Source organism: Ahaetulla prasina, chromosome 2, assembly GCF_028640845.1.
Source record: "Ahaetulla prasina isolate Xishuangbanna chromosome 2, ASM2864084v1, whole genome shotgun sequence".
Classification (NCBI taxonomy): domain Eukaryota; kingdom Metazoa; phylum Chordata; class Lepidosauria; order Squamata; family Colubridae; genus Ahaetulla; species Ahaetulla prasina.
Window position 1 is genome coordinate 184,108,593 of NC_080540.1, and position 19,481 is coordinate 184,128,073.

At 44.7% G+C, this 19,481-nt stretch overlaps 1 protein-coding gene across 7 annotated transcripts in view; it reads left to right on the forward strand.

The window, feature by feature from the left end:
- The window catches only part of PNPLA6 (patatin like phospholipase domain containing 6), a 110,239-nt gene that overhangs the window by 3,264 nt on the left and 87,494 nt on the right, over positions 1-19,481 (forward strand). For 4 of the 7 annotated variants that reach the window (XM_058168316.1, XM_058168320.1, XM_058168319.1 and 1 more), the window contains exons 2-5: positions 12,992-13,075; positions 13,715-13,786; positions 16,648-16,735; positions 16,850-16,932. In XM_058168316.1, the coding sequence (XP_058024299.1) occupies positions 13,025-13,075; positions 13,715-13,786; positions 16,648-16,735; positions 16,850-16,932 (294 nt within the window). In that variant the 5' untranslated portion in view covers positions 12,992-13,024. Of the gene's footprint in view, positions 1-7,463; positions 7,718-12,912; positions 12,943-12,991; positions 13,076-13,714; positions 13,787-16,647; positions 16,736-16,849; positions 16,933-19,481 lie in introns of those variants that run through there. The other 3 variants (XM_058168318.1, XM_058168322.1, XM_058168317.1) reach the window with 3 other exon arrangements.

A 19,481-nucleotide genomic window follows, 5' to 3' on the forward strand; every position in this document is an offset into this window, starting at 1 on the left:
ACACCTCCATGCATGCACTGTCTGCCCCCCACATGCACCCCCTACACATGCGCGGATGGCTCCACTCGCACACCCCTCACACATGTGCTGCAGAGACCCGAAGACCAGCTGGCTGGTGGGAGGCAAGTGCATGTGCAGCAGTGCTGAACTGGGGCGATGGCTCGGGTGCCATCAGAGAGGGCACTACATGCCACTTCTGGCATGCAGAGGTGCCATGGGTTCGCCATCACAGGCCTAACCACTACCTCAAACTGACTCTTCTTTTATAAAGTGTTAAATAAATATTTTGTCTTTACATACCATAGTTATGAATTTCTTTGCTTATTTTACATAATTTAGTCTCCTGCCACTGGGCTTTGAAGCCTGCTCTGCCACTCTGTTCAAATGAAAGCTGAGATTCTCAAAATGTTTTCACTATCTAATCCAGTGCCCTCCAGATAACTGGGATTGCCATTAGAATTTTCTGCCATTATTATTGCCAAATTAATGCCATTATTAATTTATTTACTTATTTGATTTCTGTAGCTCCCCAGAATCATTTGTTGAGATGGATAGCTATCAAAATCAAATAAATAGGTAAATAATAACAACAGACCATGCTGACCAGATCTTTTATGTGAGCATTCATTGGGAAAGCTTAATCAGACCTTAATACCTAGAAGGTTAAAAATGGGTATTTTCTTTACTGCACTTTTTTTTTGCTGCCAAGAAATATTCCTTAGCAATTGTGTGCATTTGTAGATGGGGGCTGTATAATGCTTGGTGGCAGGAATTTCCTGGTTTGGATGACCCTGGAATTGAAATAGTATTAGTTTCCTCATATCATTTTTCGAGAAATAATTGTTTTTGTCCTGATACATTTTGCTCCTACTGCACCAGAAGTGATTTGTACTTAAAACACTTCTAGAAGGTTAAAAATAGCTGTTTCAAATATAGAATATAACTAATTTGAAATGTTTTTCCCTCTGTTATCTAGTGCCAATGGAGAGAAAAAATAATAATAATAATAATAATAATAATAATAATAATAATAATAATAATAATAATAATAATAATAATAATAATAATAATAATTTAATTTGTATACCCACCTTCTCCCGAAGGACTCAGGGCGGTGAACAGGCAAATAAAATACAAACAGAAACATACACAATAATTAAAACAACCCTTAAAAAACTGATTCAAGTATGCCAGAAATTTAAAATAACATTACACCCCATACAAATTACAACAATTTAAAACCCACAATTAAAATTTAAAATTTAAAATCAGGCCAGTCCAGCCATATGAAATAAATAGGTTTTAAGTTCGTGGCGAAAGGTCCTAAGGTCAGGTAGTTGTCGAAGCCCAGGGGGAAGCTCGTTCCACAGGGTAGGAGCCCCCACAGAGAAGGCCCTCCCCTTGGGGGCCGCCAGTCGACATTGTTTGGCTGACGGCACCCTGAGGAATCCCTCTCTGTGGGAACGCACCGGATGCTGGGAGATAGAGGCCGGCAGTAGGTGGTCCCGTAAGTAGCCCGGTCCTAAACCATGGAGCGCTTTAAAGGTGGTAACCAATACCTTGAAGCGCACCCGGAAAACGACAGGTAGCCAGTGCAGTCTGCGCAGGATAGGTGTTACGTGGGAGCTCCGAACTGCTCCCTCAATAACCCGCGCAGCCGCATTCTGGACTAGCTGAAGTCTCCGGGTGCTCTTCAAGGGGAGCCCCATGTAGAGAGCATTGCAGTAGTCGAGACGAGAAGTAACGAGAGCATGAGTGACCGTGCATAGGGCATCCTAAATTGCAGAGAAATATATTTTGGCTAAATGTATATAGAGAAGCCTCTTAACTATGTGAGCTATTTAAACATAGAATAGAATTCCTTGAGCAGAGGTGGGTTCTCTTGTTGATTAAAATACACTGAGGCTAGATAGCCATTTTGTGGTTATGTACTGCATTCCAAATCTTGTGTGAAGTACAGAGGCTAGATTTAACAACCTTCTAGTTCTCCTCCAACTTTATAATACCAAACCACACCATGGCTTCTGAAAGTGGAACTATATATGGAACTTGAAGATGATAAATTATATCACTTGATCTTATTAAAAGATACCAGAAGATTAAATTATAGATGTTTTGAGTGCTTTTATTTCTTTAGTGGGCTTTCTTCTTTAGGAGGATAGTACTACTCCCATGAATACAGATTAAAGGAGAATAGGGAAGAGCGTAGCTGTTGTTTTCCCCCATACACTTGACTGTATCTTTACATAGGCATTCAACAAAATAGCTTTGTCACTGTTTCTCTTCTTGATTCTGATATTACTTCTGAATAGAGAAAATTTTAAGATTTGATTTTAACATTTTTGTTTTAACTAAGATTTAACTGTAAGCCTTATGGTAAGATGGGTGGCCAATGGTACAATGAGTGGCCACTGTACCTTATAGTAAAATAGATGACCAATTCATTTTATTTTATATATACATACACATATACCTTCGTGTTTTCCCGAAACTAAGCTGGATCTTATTTTATTTTGGGTGCCAAAATAAGCACTAGGCTTATTTTCAGGTGGTGTCTTATTTTCCCCCCCAATGTATGGGAGGCCCACTTCCTCTGCTTGCTCATGGTGGGGCAGGAGGCCACACGATGCTGCCAGGAGGCGGGGGGGGGGTTCTGCGCCACATGCCCACACTGCTTACCTCAAGGGGTCTGCAGCTAGTCCACCCAGGCCCCAATACCTGCCTCACCTCATGGTGGTGGCTCCGGCAGCCCTGTCCAGCAAGACCCCATGTGGCCGCTGGTCCATTTCTGCTTACTTGCAGCCACAATGAAGCAGGAGGCCAAGTGATGGAGTGGTGCTGCGATCACGAAGTAGGAAGTGGAGCTGTCCCACGTGCTCTGCACCAGCTAAACCTCAGGACCCCCACAGCCAGGTCATCCTGCCTGACACCTGCCTCACCTCGCAGCTGCAGCACCAGCACATTGCTTCGCCTCCTGCTCCATTGCGGCCGCAAGCAAGCAGAACTGGACTGACGGCCATGTGGGCTCCTGCTGCACATGGCTGCTGGTGCTGCCACCACGAAGCAAGGCAGGTATCAGGTGTGGATGGTCTGGCTGTGGGGGCCCTGAGGAAAGCTCCTGCAGGGCACATGCGGCAGCTCCACTACCATCCTGCCTCACCTCGTGGCCATGGCACTGTGAGCAACCAGGTGGAATGAGTGGCCGGCTGCCTGCACAGGCTCTTAAGTAGGGCTTATTTGGGGGGTACGGCTTATATTAGATGCATACATAAAACATGCTAGGGCTTATTTTTGGGATAGGGCTTATTTTTTGGGAAACGATATGTATACATATATACATACATATATACACATACACATACACATACACATACCGTGTTTCCCCAAAAATAAACTGATCACTATTTAGTATCTGCAATTTCAGAGGGATGAATAAATGAATAAATTATTCACCATGAGGGAGCACCAGTATGTCAGACCTCATTCCTGTGCTGCTGTTCGTGAGTGCAATGGCACAACAAGCCTTGCAGAGTCGTGCTCCAAGAGACGGAGGAGGAGGCATGGCAAGTCTCACAAAGACTCATTTCTGGCAGAGTTTGGGGGAGAGAAAGAAAGAGTTCTGCTGCTGCTGTTGCTTTCCTTGCGTGCAGCCAGAAATGAGAAGCAAAAAAAGGGTAGGCGGGCGTGGCCAGGGCAGGTGCTTACGCTCAGTTATATGTTTTGAACCCACGCAGATCTCCATTCTAGCTGCTTGTACTTTTCATGAATGGAAGTGAGAAGTCCGCAAAGTGCACAGGCCTCTCTGCCCTGGGCTAATCAGAAACAGCAGCTCTAAGGCAACTGTTTTGGTCACTTGGGTGTTTGTAGTTGCAGCAACCCCTGGCTCTAGTCGTGTGGGCTCTTTTTATCACTTGGCCCGCCCGCCTTGTGGTCCCCACCCTTTCCTTTTCTATCCCCCCTCCCCTCTACTACTACTACTACCCTTCCCCCCCTGGGGGCCCCCCGTGCACTCGGTTGGTGTCGGAGCCACTGTTGGGCAATGCCCTTCGTGCACTGGGATACTGCTTGCGGGGTTGTCTACTGGGCGGTCACCAGGTGGCAAGAGGTGCCAGGTGGCTGCTTTCTTGTGACCAGGCTCCCAGACAGCCGGGTGCAAGGCCGGAGGATGCGGGCATGGACAGGGAGAGTTAGTGGAAGTTTGGCAGGGAACAAAGTGAGTGCTGTGGAAAAGGGAGGTGGGCGGGCACAGGCTTTGGACACATGCTGAAGCGATTCCTGGGAAGAAACAGGGTGGGGGGCAAGGGGAAAGGTGGCGGGTTTGGGCCGTTCCTTGAGCGCAGCAAGTCTGGAGGGCAACGTGCATGGCGTCTCGGGCTGCCGGGGATCATCCGGCATAGAGGCAGGAGTGGGGTGGGAGTTTGCAGGTAAGGGGGATGGATGGGTGGGTGGGAGGTGGGCAAATGCTGGGGAAATTCCCACCTTTGGTTGCCCCAGTTGCTGGGTGGTGGTATGGCACAAAGAGCAACAGGTTTTGTGTGTGAAGTCATGGAAGATTCCAGAAATGAATCTTTGTGAGACTTGTCGTGCTACCGCCTCTTGGAGCAGAACCCTGCAAGGCTTCCTGTGCCAATTGTACACACAAATGGAAGCACTGCCGCAAGGTTCGACATACCAGCACAGCCACGAGCAGGACACCAGGTGGTATGATGAAGCTTGTAGTGGTGCTGCCATTCGTGCATGCAATGGCACAACAAGCCTTGTGAAATCCTGCTCCAAGAGGTGGCAGCATGATGAGTCTCACAAAGACTCATTTCTGGCAGAGTTTGGGGGAGAGAAAGAAAGCCTTTTGCTGCTTCTGCTGCTTCTGGTTTTGGCTGCATGCAAAGAAAGCAACACCGGAGCTTCAGGCCTGACAGAGTGCAAACCGTAGTTGCCGCCTGCTCCATAGCTTAAGGTGAGCTGCGGAACAGAGGGGCCCTCGGCTGCAAGATTGCCTGGTGTTGTAGGTAGGGCTGGGGCTAGCAAAAGTGTGCTGGAAATATCTCCAGGCACCCGGAGAGACAGAAGTCCTGGCACTCGCTGGATCAGCTGATCTGCAGTCCGTGTTTAAGGGACCCAGCCCAGCAGCCATGAGGTGACTGGGGAAGGGAAGGGCTGCCTCCTGTGCTGGCCACACCCACCCCCTTTACTAGGGCTTATTTTTGGGGTAGTTCCATCCAAAAAAATTGGGCTAGGCCTTACTTTTTGAATAGGCCGTATTTTTGGGGAAACATGGTACATATGCATGTACATATACATATACATCCAGCCACCCATCATGTGTGTGTGTGTGAGAGAGTGTGAGCTGGCTTTTGTGCGTGCGGCAGTGCCAGAAACCGGAAGAGCTGGTCTTCTGTTTTTGGTGTGAGCATGCACGCCAGCCAGCTGATCAGTGCATGCGCATGCACGGCAGAAGTACCCTATCTGGTGTGTGCATGCCCGCTGGGCAGCTCCTCTTCCTAATCGCAGCCCTGATGAGCACGCGCGAAGTGTTCCCTTTTTAGCACTCGGCCATTGTTGACATATATATGTGTGTGTCTTTGTGTATGTGTGTGTGAATCCTAATCCCAGATCAGAAAAATAACTGGGAAAATTTGCCTCAAATCTTCCCAAAATGTGGAAGAGATTAGTATTCAACTTTAGTATTCCAAATTATTAAAAGAAGAATATTTAATGGAAAGAAAAATTCACAGGTGCATTACAGTTACATAAGATGCAGGGTATTACATATAACATCCTCTTTCCATACATTCCATACATAGTAGTACTAGGTTTACACCATTCAAGGTGGTGTTGGGCCAGGACTTTGTGCCTATCCCAGAATTACCACAGGAGAAACCTCAAATACCATCACTGGTGGAATGGATCGAACAACTTCAGGTTACCTAGCCTGTAGCCCATAAGGCGTTGGATGAGGCTCACAAGGCTCATAAGAGACAGGCTGATAGGAAACAGGCTATCCCAAAAAATTACCAAGTGGGTAATAAGGTTTTCCTCTCCACTAAGTACTTACAAACTTTTTTTTTTTTTACATTTATATCCCGCCCTTCTCCGAAGACTCAGGGCGGCTTACATTGTGTAAGGCAATAGTTTCATCCTATTTGTATATTTATATACAAAGTCAACTTATTGCCCCCCCAACAATCTGGGTCCTCATTTTACCTACCTTATAAAGGATGGAAGGCTGAGTCAACCTTGGGCCTGGTGGGACTCGAGCCTGCAGTAATTGCAGGCAGCTGTGTTTAATAACAGGCTATCTTACAGCCTGAGCCACACCGCGGCCCCTACCCAGAAGTTGAAAAAACTCGGACCTAAATATGTAGGTCCTTTTCCCATTGTGCGAATCGTAAACCCAGTCACAGTACAGTTAGAGTTACCAAAAACTGTCCAGAGAATTCACCCGGTGTTCCATGTGAGCTTGCTGAAACCTGTACATACCTCCTCAATTCATCTGGATCAGACTCCCCCTCTGGTTCCCCTTCTCATTGAAGGAGAACAACATTTTGAGGTCAAAGAAATCCTCGACTCTAGAAAATGTAGAGATAGAGTGCAGTATTTTGGTGTGGAAACATTTCCCTTCCTCTCAGTCTGAGTGGGTGAATGAGCGAGATGTTAGAGCTGCAAAACTATTACAATTGTTTCACAGTAAATATTCTGATAAGCCTTAGACCCTGGGGTTTATAGGTCTTAGATGTGTAGTTTGGGGGTTTATCTCTTGGGAGATATCTACTATGTCTATTCTAATTTTTTTTCTTTTTTAGGACTAACATTTCTTTTGCAGGAGGGCCGAATGTCAGTCTCTATGATGCTTGCTTGCTTTTGGCTGCTATTGTAACAGGAGGGGGGTGGATTTGTTGGTATTTGGGTGGGAGGAAGTGAACTGGTGGAGTGCCTCGAAAAAAGAGAGGAAACGTCTCACAAGCCTCAGAGCAGCTGTGGAAGGAGCTGATAGCTGTCAAGGTCAACCGTTCTGGCATACCAGATAGATGGGGCCATCTGAAGAAGTACCCACATTATACCTTTGGGAGCTGTGGATTGGACATACAACCTGGTTCCTTGGAGGGAGGGATTTGGAACTGCTTTCAATATGTAATTTTCATGCCTATTGCCTCAGACTTTGCTTTTGTTTCATCGCATTCAGTTTATACTCAGTAAAAGTACCTTTCTGTACAAATATGGGGTTGGGGTTTTTCTTTTTTGAGTTTTGAACGGAGGCACACCTGACACCTTGTAGGTCATCTTTTAATAAAAAATAGTCTGAAAAACTGCTATGTTTTCTTCAGGCCAGGGCAGCTATTCTCTGGGGTAATAAACAGCTTCTGTTTATCTTCTTTGTGCCCTATAGCCTAAGGAGGAGATTTCTTAAGAATAGGACAGATGTACAAACCCAGAGAGTGAAGCAATTGTTTCAGCTTTGGGCAGTAGTAGCTCAAGTTCCTGATATTGTGCAACTTGCAGGAAGGATAGTTTTATTTTTGCAGTTAAGCACTCTGTCAAAGCCACAGTGGTTCAGGAAAAAACAAAAACAAATGTGTGCCATAAATGTTCATCCCTTGAACAAAACTACTATGGGGCATATTCTTTGAAGGCTAAGTTGTTTTCAAGGGAAGGGCATGAGCAGTTTTATTTGTTGGCTGACAGCTTTGTGCAGTACTAATATTTATCCAATTAGCTTTAGGTAAGTAGTTTTTTGCAAGACAGTGTGTCTTCCTACATGTGTGCTATATTTCCAGATTAGAGACCCAATAATAGAACAGGAGCCCATGTCTGGGCTAGATCTCCATTTGGGATCAGATATTTCTGATAAGAATTTCTTATCTAAGCGTATCTTTTTACATCACTGTCCCTGATTATCGCTATCATTCCCACTAATGTGTAGATTGAGTTTGTCTATAATTTTCATTGGATATGAATTATATAGTTTGCTATATTGTATATTGATTTATTTAATAATGTGAGAAATTGCTTGTGTGTGTGATTTTTTAAAAAAACTTTGAAAGTCCTTATCATGAAGCTAAATTTACTCAAATCTAGTTTCTATATCTTATTTTTTCCTGTAATAATGTACCTTTTTTTAGAAATGCCACTCTGGATTAAAATTTAATATAGATATTGTAAGGTATTGCCATTATAGTTGTAGGCTTGTAGATTAGACATTGTAAGAAGAGGACAGAGCTTGCTTTTAGTTTTCTAGAAATACAGGTAGTCCTCAACTTACAACAGTTTGTTTAGTGATCATTCAAAGTTAGAACAGCACTGAAAAAATGTGACTTATGACCATTTTTCAAAGTTACAACCTTTGTAACATCCCTATGATCATATATAAAAATTCAGATGCTTGGCAACTGGTTCATATTTATGACCATTGTTTTGTCCCAAGATTATGTGATCACCTTTTGTGGCCTTTTGACAAGCACAGTCAATGAGGAAGCCAGATTCACTTAACAACTGGATTACTAACTTAACAAATGATTCACTTAACAACTGTGGCAAGAAAGGTCACACAAAGGGGCAAAACTCACTTAACAAATATCTCACTTAACAACAGAATTTTTGGGCTCAATTGTGGTTGGAAGTCGAGGACTTCCTGTATACAGGATGGATAAAAACTAGTAGTTTGGTTGATTATCCTTACTTTGCTTATAAAATATGACCATGAATAACATACGTTTTCTGCAGTAGGAGCTTCATAATGAGCATAATGATTTAACCCATTTGCCTATCATGTAAACAATCACCATTTACATGAGTCTAGTCTGTGCCAGAGACAGCAATGTAGATTTGGTCAGAACATCCTCAGGATGCCTCATTTCCAGTAGTTCAACTGAAAATTAATTGTACTGATCAGAATGGATAGGACTTAAGAGAAAGCAACTAAGATATTTACAAGTCCAAATCTTACTTTACCACAGAATATTACAGCAGCTGCCATTTGGTTTACTCCCAAACAGCTATCTATAATTGGAAAAATCAAATGGATTGTGTAAATGTTGCATTTTCTTCCCTTCTTGTGTAGTCTTGTGACTAGATTTGCTGAAAGCTGCTTTGGTGAATCAATTTTTTAATGTATTTGAAATAGCCATGAAAATAAGGAGACTGATTTTGTGAAAGCCAAATTACTATAGTTTACAATAACTTTGAATATTATGTTACTGTAAGGTCCAGCCTCTCCTCCTTATTCAAGAAACTATAGACTCTTGAAATTGGTATTTCAAAAGGAACCTTTTATTGAAAAGGGGTGAAAGCAGGACAGAAGTAAAGCAGGTTCTGACAGTCCCTCCCAACAGTCTGATGTGGATTCCAATCCGCAGGTGTAAAGATGTTATTGTACTGCCTCTCTGAAAAAGAGATAAGAAAAGTTTCTCAGGGCCATCTTCCAGCATTGCAATTCACATGGTCCTCCCTCCCCTTGCATTCCCCAAGAGAATTTTCCGGGCATCTCAGGCTCCAGGCAACGGTTATAAATCAGGTGAAAGGTTAAAGGGCATCCGGAGGCTGCAGTTGGTTCAGAATGCAGCTGCGCGGGTGATAGAGGGAGCCCCTCGTGGCTCCCATGTTACACCAATCCTGCACAGACTGCACTGGCTACCTGTGGCCTTTCGGGTGCGCTTCAAGGTTTTGGTTACCGTCTTTAAAGCGCTCCATGGCATAGGGCCGGGCTATTTACGGGACCGCCTACTGCCACCGATTGCCTCCCACCGACCCGTACGCTCTCACAGAGAGGGACTCCTTAGGGTGCCGTCCGCCAAGCAGTGCCGGCTGGCGACACCCAGAGGAAGGGCCTTCTCTGTGGGGGCTCCCACTCTCTGGAACGAGCTTCCCCCAGGGCTGCGCCAACTTCCTGACCTCCGAACCTTCAGCCGCGAGCTTAAGACACATCTATTTATTTGCGCAGGGCTAGCCTAGGGTTTTAGTTTTAAATTTAGTTTTAATGGGGTTTTATATTATTTTAGCGATGTTTTAATTTGGGCCTATTTAATAAGTTTTTTTAATTGTTGTTTTTACTTGTATTTTTCTATGTTTTTATTTGGCTGTACACCGCCCTGAGTCCTTTGGGAGATAGGGCGGTATAAAAATTCAAATAAATAAATAAATAAATAAATAAATAAATAAATAAATAAATAAATAAATAAAATACAAAAAGACAAGGCAAGAAATAGGATGCCTAGGATACTTAGGAAGAAAAGAGAAACTAAATGTATCAAAAACCAAACCTCCCCACCCCTTCCTCTGAAGAATGGCAGATACACAGATCTGACAGTTACAGAAGAGAACTTTCACTGTTTACCATTTAGGGCAGAAATGCTTTATCTGGACATTCAACATTAAGGACTAACCTTGAGTCCACCTGCAGCCTTCCATTGCTAGATCAATAGGAAACATGTTAGCTTATTTAAAAGCAACACATGGTATTAAGCTTATTGTAAACCTGTTTTGAGAGTAGAATTTCCTTTTTAAAGAGAAGTATTATGGATAATAGAGTTGTGCAAAGGACTAGGGTTGATATGATAGCAGTGTTCCAATATTTCAGGGGCTGCCACAAAGAAGAGGAGGGGGGGTCAACCTATTGTCCAAAGTACCTGAAGGCAGGACAAGAAGAAGTAATGGATTGGAAACTAATCAAGGAAAGAACCAACCTAGAACTAAGGAGAAATTTCCTGGCAGTTAGAATAATTGGAACAACTTGCCTCTAAAAGTTGTGGGTGATCCAACACTGGAGGTTTTTAAGAAGAGATTGCACATCCATATGTCTGAAATAGTCTAGGGTTTCCTGCTTGAGCAGAGGTTTGGACTAGAACAGGGGTCGCCAACCTTTTGGACCTCAGGGACCACCAAGTTCCTAATTTTAAATCCCGCAGATCAATAATACAAATCTAGTGCGCCACTTGCTGAAGTGCCTGGACTCCCAGTGACGGGATGGGGTCCTTCAGACATTCTCCCTCCTCTCTCTCTCCCTCTCTCCCTCTCTCTCCCCTCTCTCTTTCTCCCACTCTTTCTCTCTCGCCCCCCCTCTCTCTCTCCCACTCATTCTCTCTCATTCTCTGATTCCCTCTCTGTCTCTTTCTCTCTCTCTCTTTTTCTCTCCTTCATTCTCTCTCTCTCTCATTCTTTCAGTCTCTTTCTCTCATTCTCTCTCTCCCTCTTTTTCTCCCCTTTCTCTTTCTCTCTCTCTCCTCTCCCCCTTTCTCTCCCCCACCCTTTCTCATTCTCTCTCTCTCTCATTCTCTCTCTCTCTCATTCTCTTTCTCTCTGTCATCTCATGGACCAGCCAGTGTCTTGGCGCTGAGAGGAAGTCAAGCGTCTCCCCGAGAGACCGAGGTGCAGGAGCCGGAAGAAACAGTCGTGAGATCAGCTCCCACTCTGGAATATGGAGCAAATCTCCATTCCCCCCCTTCCCTTGCCAGGCGAGGAGTGACTGGGAATGGAGGGCGAGGGGCGGGGACAGCCACTGGTGGGTTCAACCCAGGCGTGAAATCACAAAATCATTTTTGTATGTGCGTGCATGTGTGTGAGGGAGGGAGAGAACAATCTGAAGCTGAGCCACCCAAACTTCTGGCAGAGGTGGGGCGGCTTCTGAGCAGTCCCGGAGCAGCCAGCTCCACCTGACCTATTCCCTGAGTCTCACTGTTCTCGCCCCCCCCCCCACTCCACTCAAGCCGCGGCTTCCCTGCTCAGCCCCAACAAGCTATGCATCCATGGTGCCCGCACCAGCATCCAGAGAGAAGCAGAGAAGAAATGCCGCTGATTTGGGGGGGGGGGGCGAGGAGAATGGCGAGACTCAGGGAATAGGTCAGGTGGAGCTGGCTGATTCAGGGCTGTTAGGAAGCCGCCCCCACCTCTGCCAGAAGTTTGGGTGGCTCGGCTTCAGATCACTCTTTCCCTCCCTCCCTCACACACACACACACACACACAAAAACAGAGGTTGGAGAGCTCGCTCGTTCGCTCGTTCTCCAAGCATCCCATGCACAGCCCATTTGAGGAAAGGGCACGCATGGCTGGGCGCGTTTGGCTGCAGGAAGAAGCGCGGAGCAATGGGCTTGTTTTGTTTGCCATGGTGGTGCTTCGGGAGGGCAGGTGGACATATTCATTATAGTTGTCACCTGCAGACATCCGTTGAGCAATGGCATCCTGCCATCAAAGTCTAGGAGGGAGGAGGGGGGCATGGCAGGGGGGGAAATGGCAATCAACATGCGTGAGTATGTGATGTGAAATTGGGAGGGGGGAATGACAGAAGAGCAAGAGAGCTTGGAACCAGTTTGTGCCAGCACCCAGGATCGTGCACCCTGAGAAAGAATGTGAACATCTCAGTGTTCTTAAAACACCTAGGCAGATTCTTATTAGCTGATAGCAGACTGGTCATGCGGGGAGGGGTGGGATGTGGGGAAACTTTCTGTATCTTTTGAGCATGGGAAATTTAGAGCCTGACTCTACTGAAACCAACATCTTTTAGTAAAAAAACCTATCACTTCAACCAAATGGGAGTGGAGGATCTTTCTTTCCTAAGAGATTGGACTGGGGAAGGTCTGACATTAATTGTAACTACAGATTCATCTGACTTTTATGTTTGAATCATTCAGATTCATTGCCTTCATGGGAGCTTTGGATTAATTAATACAAATTTTCTTATATTTTTCTCAGATTTATTTCCATATATTTACTGTTTTCCCTCTTATCTATTTTCTGAAGTTAATCATTTATATTGACAAATATTTCAAATCTGTTTCTGAAATCTATTTCTGTGGCTCTTTTCACAGCATATTAGAGCATTAAAAAATCCTTAGAGATAGTCCATATTTAACAACTGTAGCAAACTCAGAGCCAGTATTTTTATTTATAGACAAACCTTTTTTTCTTCAATTCAATCTTATCCAGTTCTCAGAGACTGCCTGAACATCACTGGAAGTAAGTATATATAATCCTGGAGCTATTTGCATTTTTCTCTTGACTGCAGGGTCCTTCATGGATTAGACTTGGAAGATAGCCCATGATAGCCATCATGGGGCAAAGTGAATCGGAGCCACAGGAGGAGGAAGAGGTATAACCACCATGCTTTTCACTAATGGATAGTTGCTCATCTACTTTCTCCTGCTCTTCCTGTCTTTCTTTCTTCCTTTTGCTCAGCAGACTTTCTCAAGTGGAGAACCCAATAGTACTGTATATGTGCCTTTCATCATTCCCTGCTTAGTAAATAGTGCTTGCTTACCTGTCCATTGTGCATCTTTTTTTGTGCCATGTAGATACCACTTTGCTTTTAAGCATGAGTATGCATGCTTATGTTTCCAAAAATCAGCTTGTTGGCTTGCCTCTTTGTATTGCATTGACACTTAATGCAATACGGTTCTTGTCAATGAAATGTTTAGTGCATGAATGGAACACAGTATCTAGTACATCCTGTTCATCTCCATCCCTGTGCCCTTCAAATAATTACAATAATTGGCAACCACATGTCCAAGGGCTACGCAGTTTGGAATGATGGTGTCTGTAGTCCAGTACATCAGAAAAACCTAGGATGAAGAAAGTCACCTTGATATTAACTACACTGCTATACAACAGCTGCTATACTACAGCTATGAAGCATGCTAATCTGTTTTGCTTCTTCTTTTGCCATTCTTTGTTTCTGAAAGCTGTGGCCCTGCTCCCTCCCTCAAGGCCTGCTCCCTTCTCTCCACTGCAGGATGCAATGGTTGTGACAGTTATGCTTTCCAACTTCAAGCTCTTTGTGGAGGATCAGCTCCAGACCAGCATGGTGAGGGGGAGGTGGGGGAGAAAGCTTTCAGTGGCCCAAGCTCAGTTCAGCATGCAATGGTTGCTGCCATCTATGGAATATAATAACTTCCTTTTCCAAACGGTAATGATGAATACAAAAATGCAAGCTTTTCATATCCAGCATGTGAATTTCAGCTCAGGGAGCCACCAATCACAGCCCTTAAGATGCCTGGCTATGCTGTGTGGATGGAAGGAAGCAGAATTGAAGATGGCATGATTTTCTGCCAGTGCCAAGACTGAGGGAAACAAACAAACCAAAGCAGCTGGGTTGACATGGGCTATATAATAAAATCATTTCCCTGTGTTGGGTTTTAAAGCCAGCACAATGGAATGATGGGCATGAGCTTCTACTTGATGTGGGTTACTCTTTTGTTTCTCCAGGACATGTGGATTTTGAAAGCAATGATCTCAAAGGCAAGAAATTCTAATCTACAAAAAAAGGGGGTGGGGGGAGTGGATCCAGGAAATTATAGATAAATCAGCTTGACATCAATGCCTAGGAAGATCCTGGAAAAATAGTCAAGCAGCACATTTGTGAGCACCTACGAACAAACAAATAAACAAACAAACAAACAAGGCAGTTAATAGAAGCTGGCATGGCTCTGTCAAAAACAAATTGCCTCCTTTGAAAAAGTGACTAAATTAGTGATTAAGGGAAATGCTGTGGACATAGTTTAGTTAGACTTCAATAAGACATTTGACAAAATTGACCTCAACCTACTTCTTGGTAAGATAGAACAATGTGGGATAGACAGTACCACCACCAGATGGATTTGCTACTGGCTGACCAACTGCACTTAATGGATAGTCCTCAGTGAAACTACATCTACATGGAGAGAAGCATGCAGTGCAGTACTTCAAGGTTCTGTCTTAGATCCTCTTCGTAAATAATCTAGATAAGGGGATAGAGGGGAGATTCATCAAATATGCAGGTGATAACTAAGCTGGGGGGAATAGCTAACACTTCAGATGATAGATTCATGATTCAGGAGGACCTTGACAACTTGAACACTGGGACCTATCCAACAAAATGCAATTCCATGATGAGAAAAGTAAGGTCCCACAGATAGGCAACAAAAACCAAATGCACAGATACTCAGTAAAATAAATATTAGAGAAGGAGAATAGTCTATCCTAGGGAAACAAGAACACCCTGCGCAAGCAGGAGACTATATACCTTTCAGACAAATGGCTGTCCAGTCTCTTAAAAGCCTCCAGTGATGAAGCACCCACAATTTCATTCTACTGGTTAATTGTTCTCATTAGGAAATTCTAGATCAGGGGTATCGAACTAGATTTCATTGAGGGGCGCATCAGAGTTGTGTTTGATCTTGGAGGGCCAGGGTATGTGTGTGTGGCCATGAGTGGGTGTGATCATGGTGGGCATGGCCAGGATGGGCGTTTGACACAGGCTCAAGATGCATTTTTTCCCTTCTCTTTTTTCTTTCCACAGTTCTTTACTAGAACCATTTTCCTATCTCTTCTACCAGATATTACTGGCAAACATTTATTACTTATTCTTCATATTCCACTAAAAATTTTTATTTCTAAATTTATACCTCATTGTTTAATACTAAACTGCTTTTCCAGGCAGAAAAGCTATTTATACTATTGTATTTTTATTATTCAACTAATAATAAAAACACAATAGCATAAATAACATGATAATACAAGTTCTAACAGCAGAGGTGAATTTCTGGGATAGTAAATAGAAATGGCTGTCGATAGAAAATCTGGCGTTCAACTGTATTAACATAGGATGTTGCTTGTTTTCTATCCAGATCAGGCACTTATCAAGGCCACATAATTATAACCCAGTCTTCCTGCAGCACTCTACCAGCCAAAAATGGGCCACACGGAGGCCCCGTGAGTCCCCCATGCGACCTGCTTTTGACCTTCACGGCCTCCAGCAGCACTCTGCTGTCTGAAAACTGGCCACACAGGACCTCTCCATGGCCCGTTTTTAGCCAGCAGAGTGCTGCAGGAGGCCAGGGAGGCCAAAAATGGGCAGCGGGGGGTATCCTTTGATATTTCCGGGCCAGCCCTGCGGGCCAGATTTAAACACCCCACAAATCCAGCCCGCAGGCCTTGACACCCCTTCTAGATAGTTAGATTGCATCCATTTTTTCTTGTCTTGCCTTCTGGTGCTTTGGAAAATAGGCTGACCCCCTCTTTTTTGTGACAGCCCCTCAAATATTGGAACACTGCTATTATGTCACCCCTAGTCCTTCTTTTTATTTCACTAGACATACGCAATTTCTGCAACTTTTCTTAATATGTTTTAGCCTCCATGCCCCAATCATCTTTGCTGCTCTTCTTTGAACTCTTTCGAAAGTTTTAACATATTATAATGTGGTGACCAAAACTGGATGCAGTATTCTAGGTGTGGTCTTACCAAGACTTTATAAAGCAATTGCAATTAGCTGTGCACTGATTTTCAAACACAGATTCTGAGCTTATTTCTGCTCCTGTGCAGGAATTAGATACAACTAAATTTATCCTGGATTGGAAATATTGTATCTTTGGGACCACTATATATGTCGAGCAATTGAATTCTTTTTGAATGCAGCCTCCAAATTGTTCCATGACTAGAAGCAATTTGCTTCGTGCTCCATTTTAATTAGTCTGTGTCAAAAATCCTCGTTGTAATCTTTTGATCAGTAAAGTATAAATTCAAATCCTGATGGCTTCAAAAGGTTGGAATCTGCTATGAGTAGAATAGTAGTCTCTTCATCTGGTCTTCACAAAGAATGATGGAGGCACCTCTAATAAAGCTGTTGTCTGGAACATTTCTGATAACCATAGACTTCATATCAATTGAACACTAATTTTTCTCCACAGGTTTTGGGTGTTGTGATAGGAGCTGGGCTTTCGGTATTGCTTCTTTCTGTTTTGGTACTGATATTGATCCACCGATTTCATCTTCAAAGTAAGTTCTCTTTTGATGGTGAAGAGAAGCCATGTCTCACGGGATATCTTTTTATTTGGTTTAATTTGGTCCTATCCTGCTGGATTCCTAGTATCTTTTTTTACTTCCCTACAGAGGTTCAGGCTCCAGAGCAACCAAAATATCGATTTCGCAAGCGGGATAAAGTTTTGTTTTATGGACGGAAGATTATGCGTAAGGTAATAAAAAATCAGGGTACCAAAAATGAGCGTGTAAATGCTATGCCCAACTGCTTTGAAGGGCACACTGCATGATGCAGTCTCTGTGGAGCATATTTTATATATCAGGCTCCTTGGAATTTGAATTTCACAGCATTGCATTATTCTTTTATTTGTTTAGAAAAAATATCCTTTTTTTAATCCTGGACAAGGACCATCTTTTCACCATTGGTGCTTGTCTTATAGCTACTAAATTACCTTCAAAAACGAAGAATAGTTCTAATAGTTCCGGAGAGGTTCCTGACGGAGCTTGGGCCGTTCCCTGAGGATCTTGCCCACGGCACGACTGAAGAACTGGTTGCGGCTTGGGAACAGGCCGTGGCTGGGGCTTTGGACCATGTCGTGCCTTTGCGGCCTCTGACCAGGCGTAGATCTCAATTGGCTCCCTGGTTTTCCGAGGAGCTAAGAGAGATGAAACGCCGGAGAAGACGCCTAGAGAGTACCTGGAGGTCCAGCCGTTCCGAGGCTGATCGGACACTAGTGAGGTCTTTTACTAAGACCTAGCTAGTGGCAATGAGGGAGGCGAAACGTTCTTACGTTTCCACCCTCATTGCATCGGCAGATAACCGCCCGGCCGCCCTGTTTCGGGTGACCCGTTCCCTCCTTCATCAGGAGGGACGGGATGACCCCCTACAGGGACGGGCTGAGGAGTTTAACGGTTATCTATACGATAAAATCGTTCAGCTTCGGGATAGCTTGGACCAAGATTGCGATGATCCAACCGAGATGGCGGAGACACGTCTTGTTGAGGTTATTTGGGATGAGTTTGATTCTGTGGCTCTCGAGGTTGCATGCAACTACATGTTTACTGGACCCGTGTCCTTCCTGGCTAGTGCTGGCTGCTCAGGAAGTGACACGAGGCTGGCTCCAGTGGGATTATAAATGCTTCTTTGGTTGAAGGGTTTTCCCGCGCCTTGAAAGAGGCGGTGGTGAGACCTCTCCTGAAGAAGCCTTCCCTGGACCCAGCTATTTTGGGAAATTACCGTCCAGTCTCCAACCTTCGCTTTGTGGCGAAGGTTGTAGAGAGTGTGGTTGCGTGGCAGCTCCCCCGGCACCTGGAGGAAGCTGTCTATCTAGACCCGTTCCAGTCCGGCTTCCGACCCGGTTACAGCACGGAGACGGCTTTGGTCGCGTTGGTGGATGACCTCTGGAGGGCCAGGGACAGGGGTTGTTCCTCTGCCTTGGTCCTATTAGATCTCTCAGCGGCTTTTGATACCATCGACCATGGTATCTTGCTGCGCCGGTTGGAGGGATTGGGAGTGGGAGGCACCGTTTATCGGTGGTTCTCCTCCTATCTCTCTGACCGGTCGCAGACGGTGTTGACAGGGGGGCAGAGGTCGTCCGCGAGGCGCCTCACTTGTGGGGTGCCTCAGGGGTCGATTCTCTCGCCTACCCTGTTCAACATCTATATGAAGCCGCTGGGTGAGGTCATCAGTGGTTTCGGGGTGAGTTATCATCTGTACGCTGATGATACTCAGTTGTACTTTTCCACCCCGGACCACCCCAACGAAGCGGTCGAAGTGCTGTCCCGGTGCCTGGAAGCTGTACGGGTCTGGATGGGGAGAAACAGATTCAAGCTCAGTCCCTCCAAGACGGAGTGGCTGTGGATGCCGGCACCCCGGTACCGCCTTGCTTGGGGGCAAGTTAGTGGCCCCAAAGGAGGTGGTTCGCAACTTGGGCGTCCTCCTGGATGAACATCTGGCGGCCGTCTCCAGGAGGGCCTTTTACCAAGTTCGCTTGGTCCGCCAGTTGCGTCCCTTCCTTGACCGGGATGCCTTATGCACAGTCACTCACGCTCTGGTTACGTCTCGGTTGGATTACTGCAAAGCTCTCTACATGGGGCTGCCTTTGAGGTGTACCCGGAGGCTGCAGTTAGTCCAGAATGCGGCTGCGCGAGTAGTAATGGGAGCTGCTCGTGGCTCCCATGTAACACCACTGCTCCGTAGTCTGCACTGGCTTCCTGTGGTCTTTCGGGTGCGCTTCAAGATTTTGGTTACTACCTTTAAAGCGCTCCATGGCTTAGGACCCGGGTACTTACGAGACCGCCTGCTGTTACCCTATGCCTCCCACTGACCCGTACGCTCTCATAGAGAGGGTCTCCTCAGGGTGCCGTCCACCAAACAGTGTCGGCTGGCGGCCCCCAGGGGTAGGGCCTTCTCTGTGGGAGCATCGACGCTCTGGAATGAACTCCCCCCTGGCCTACGTCAAGTGCCTGATCTTCGGACCTTCCGTCGTGAGCTAAAAACATACTTATTTATTCAAGCGGGACTGGCATAATAGTTTGATTTTAAATTGGGGTTTTATCAATATTCTTAAATATTTTAAATTTAATTTTAATTATTAGCCGTTTTTGTAATTTTGATATGTTTTAATTTGTTTTAATTGTACATATTTTGTGTTTTATCTCCGGCTGTACACCGCCCTGAGAAGGACGGTATAAAAATTCAATTAATAATAATAATAATAATAATAATAATAATTATTATTATTATTATTATTATTATTATTAT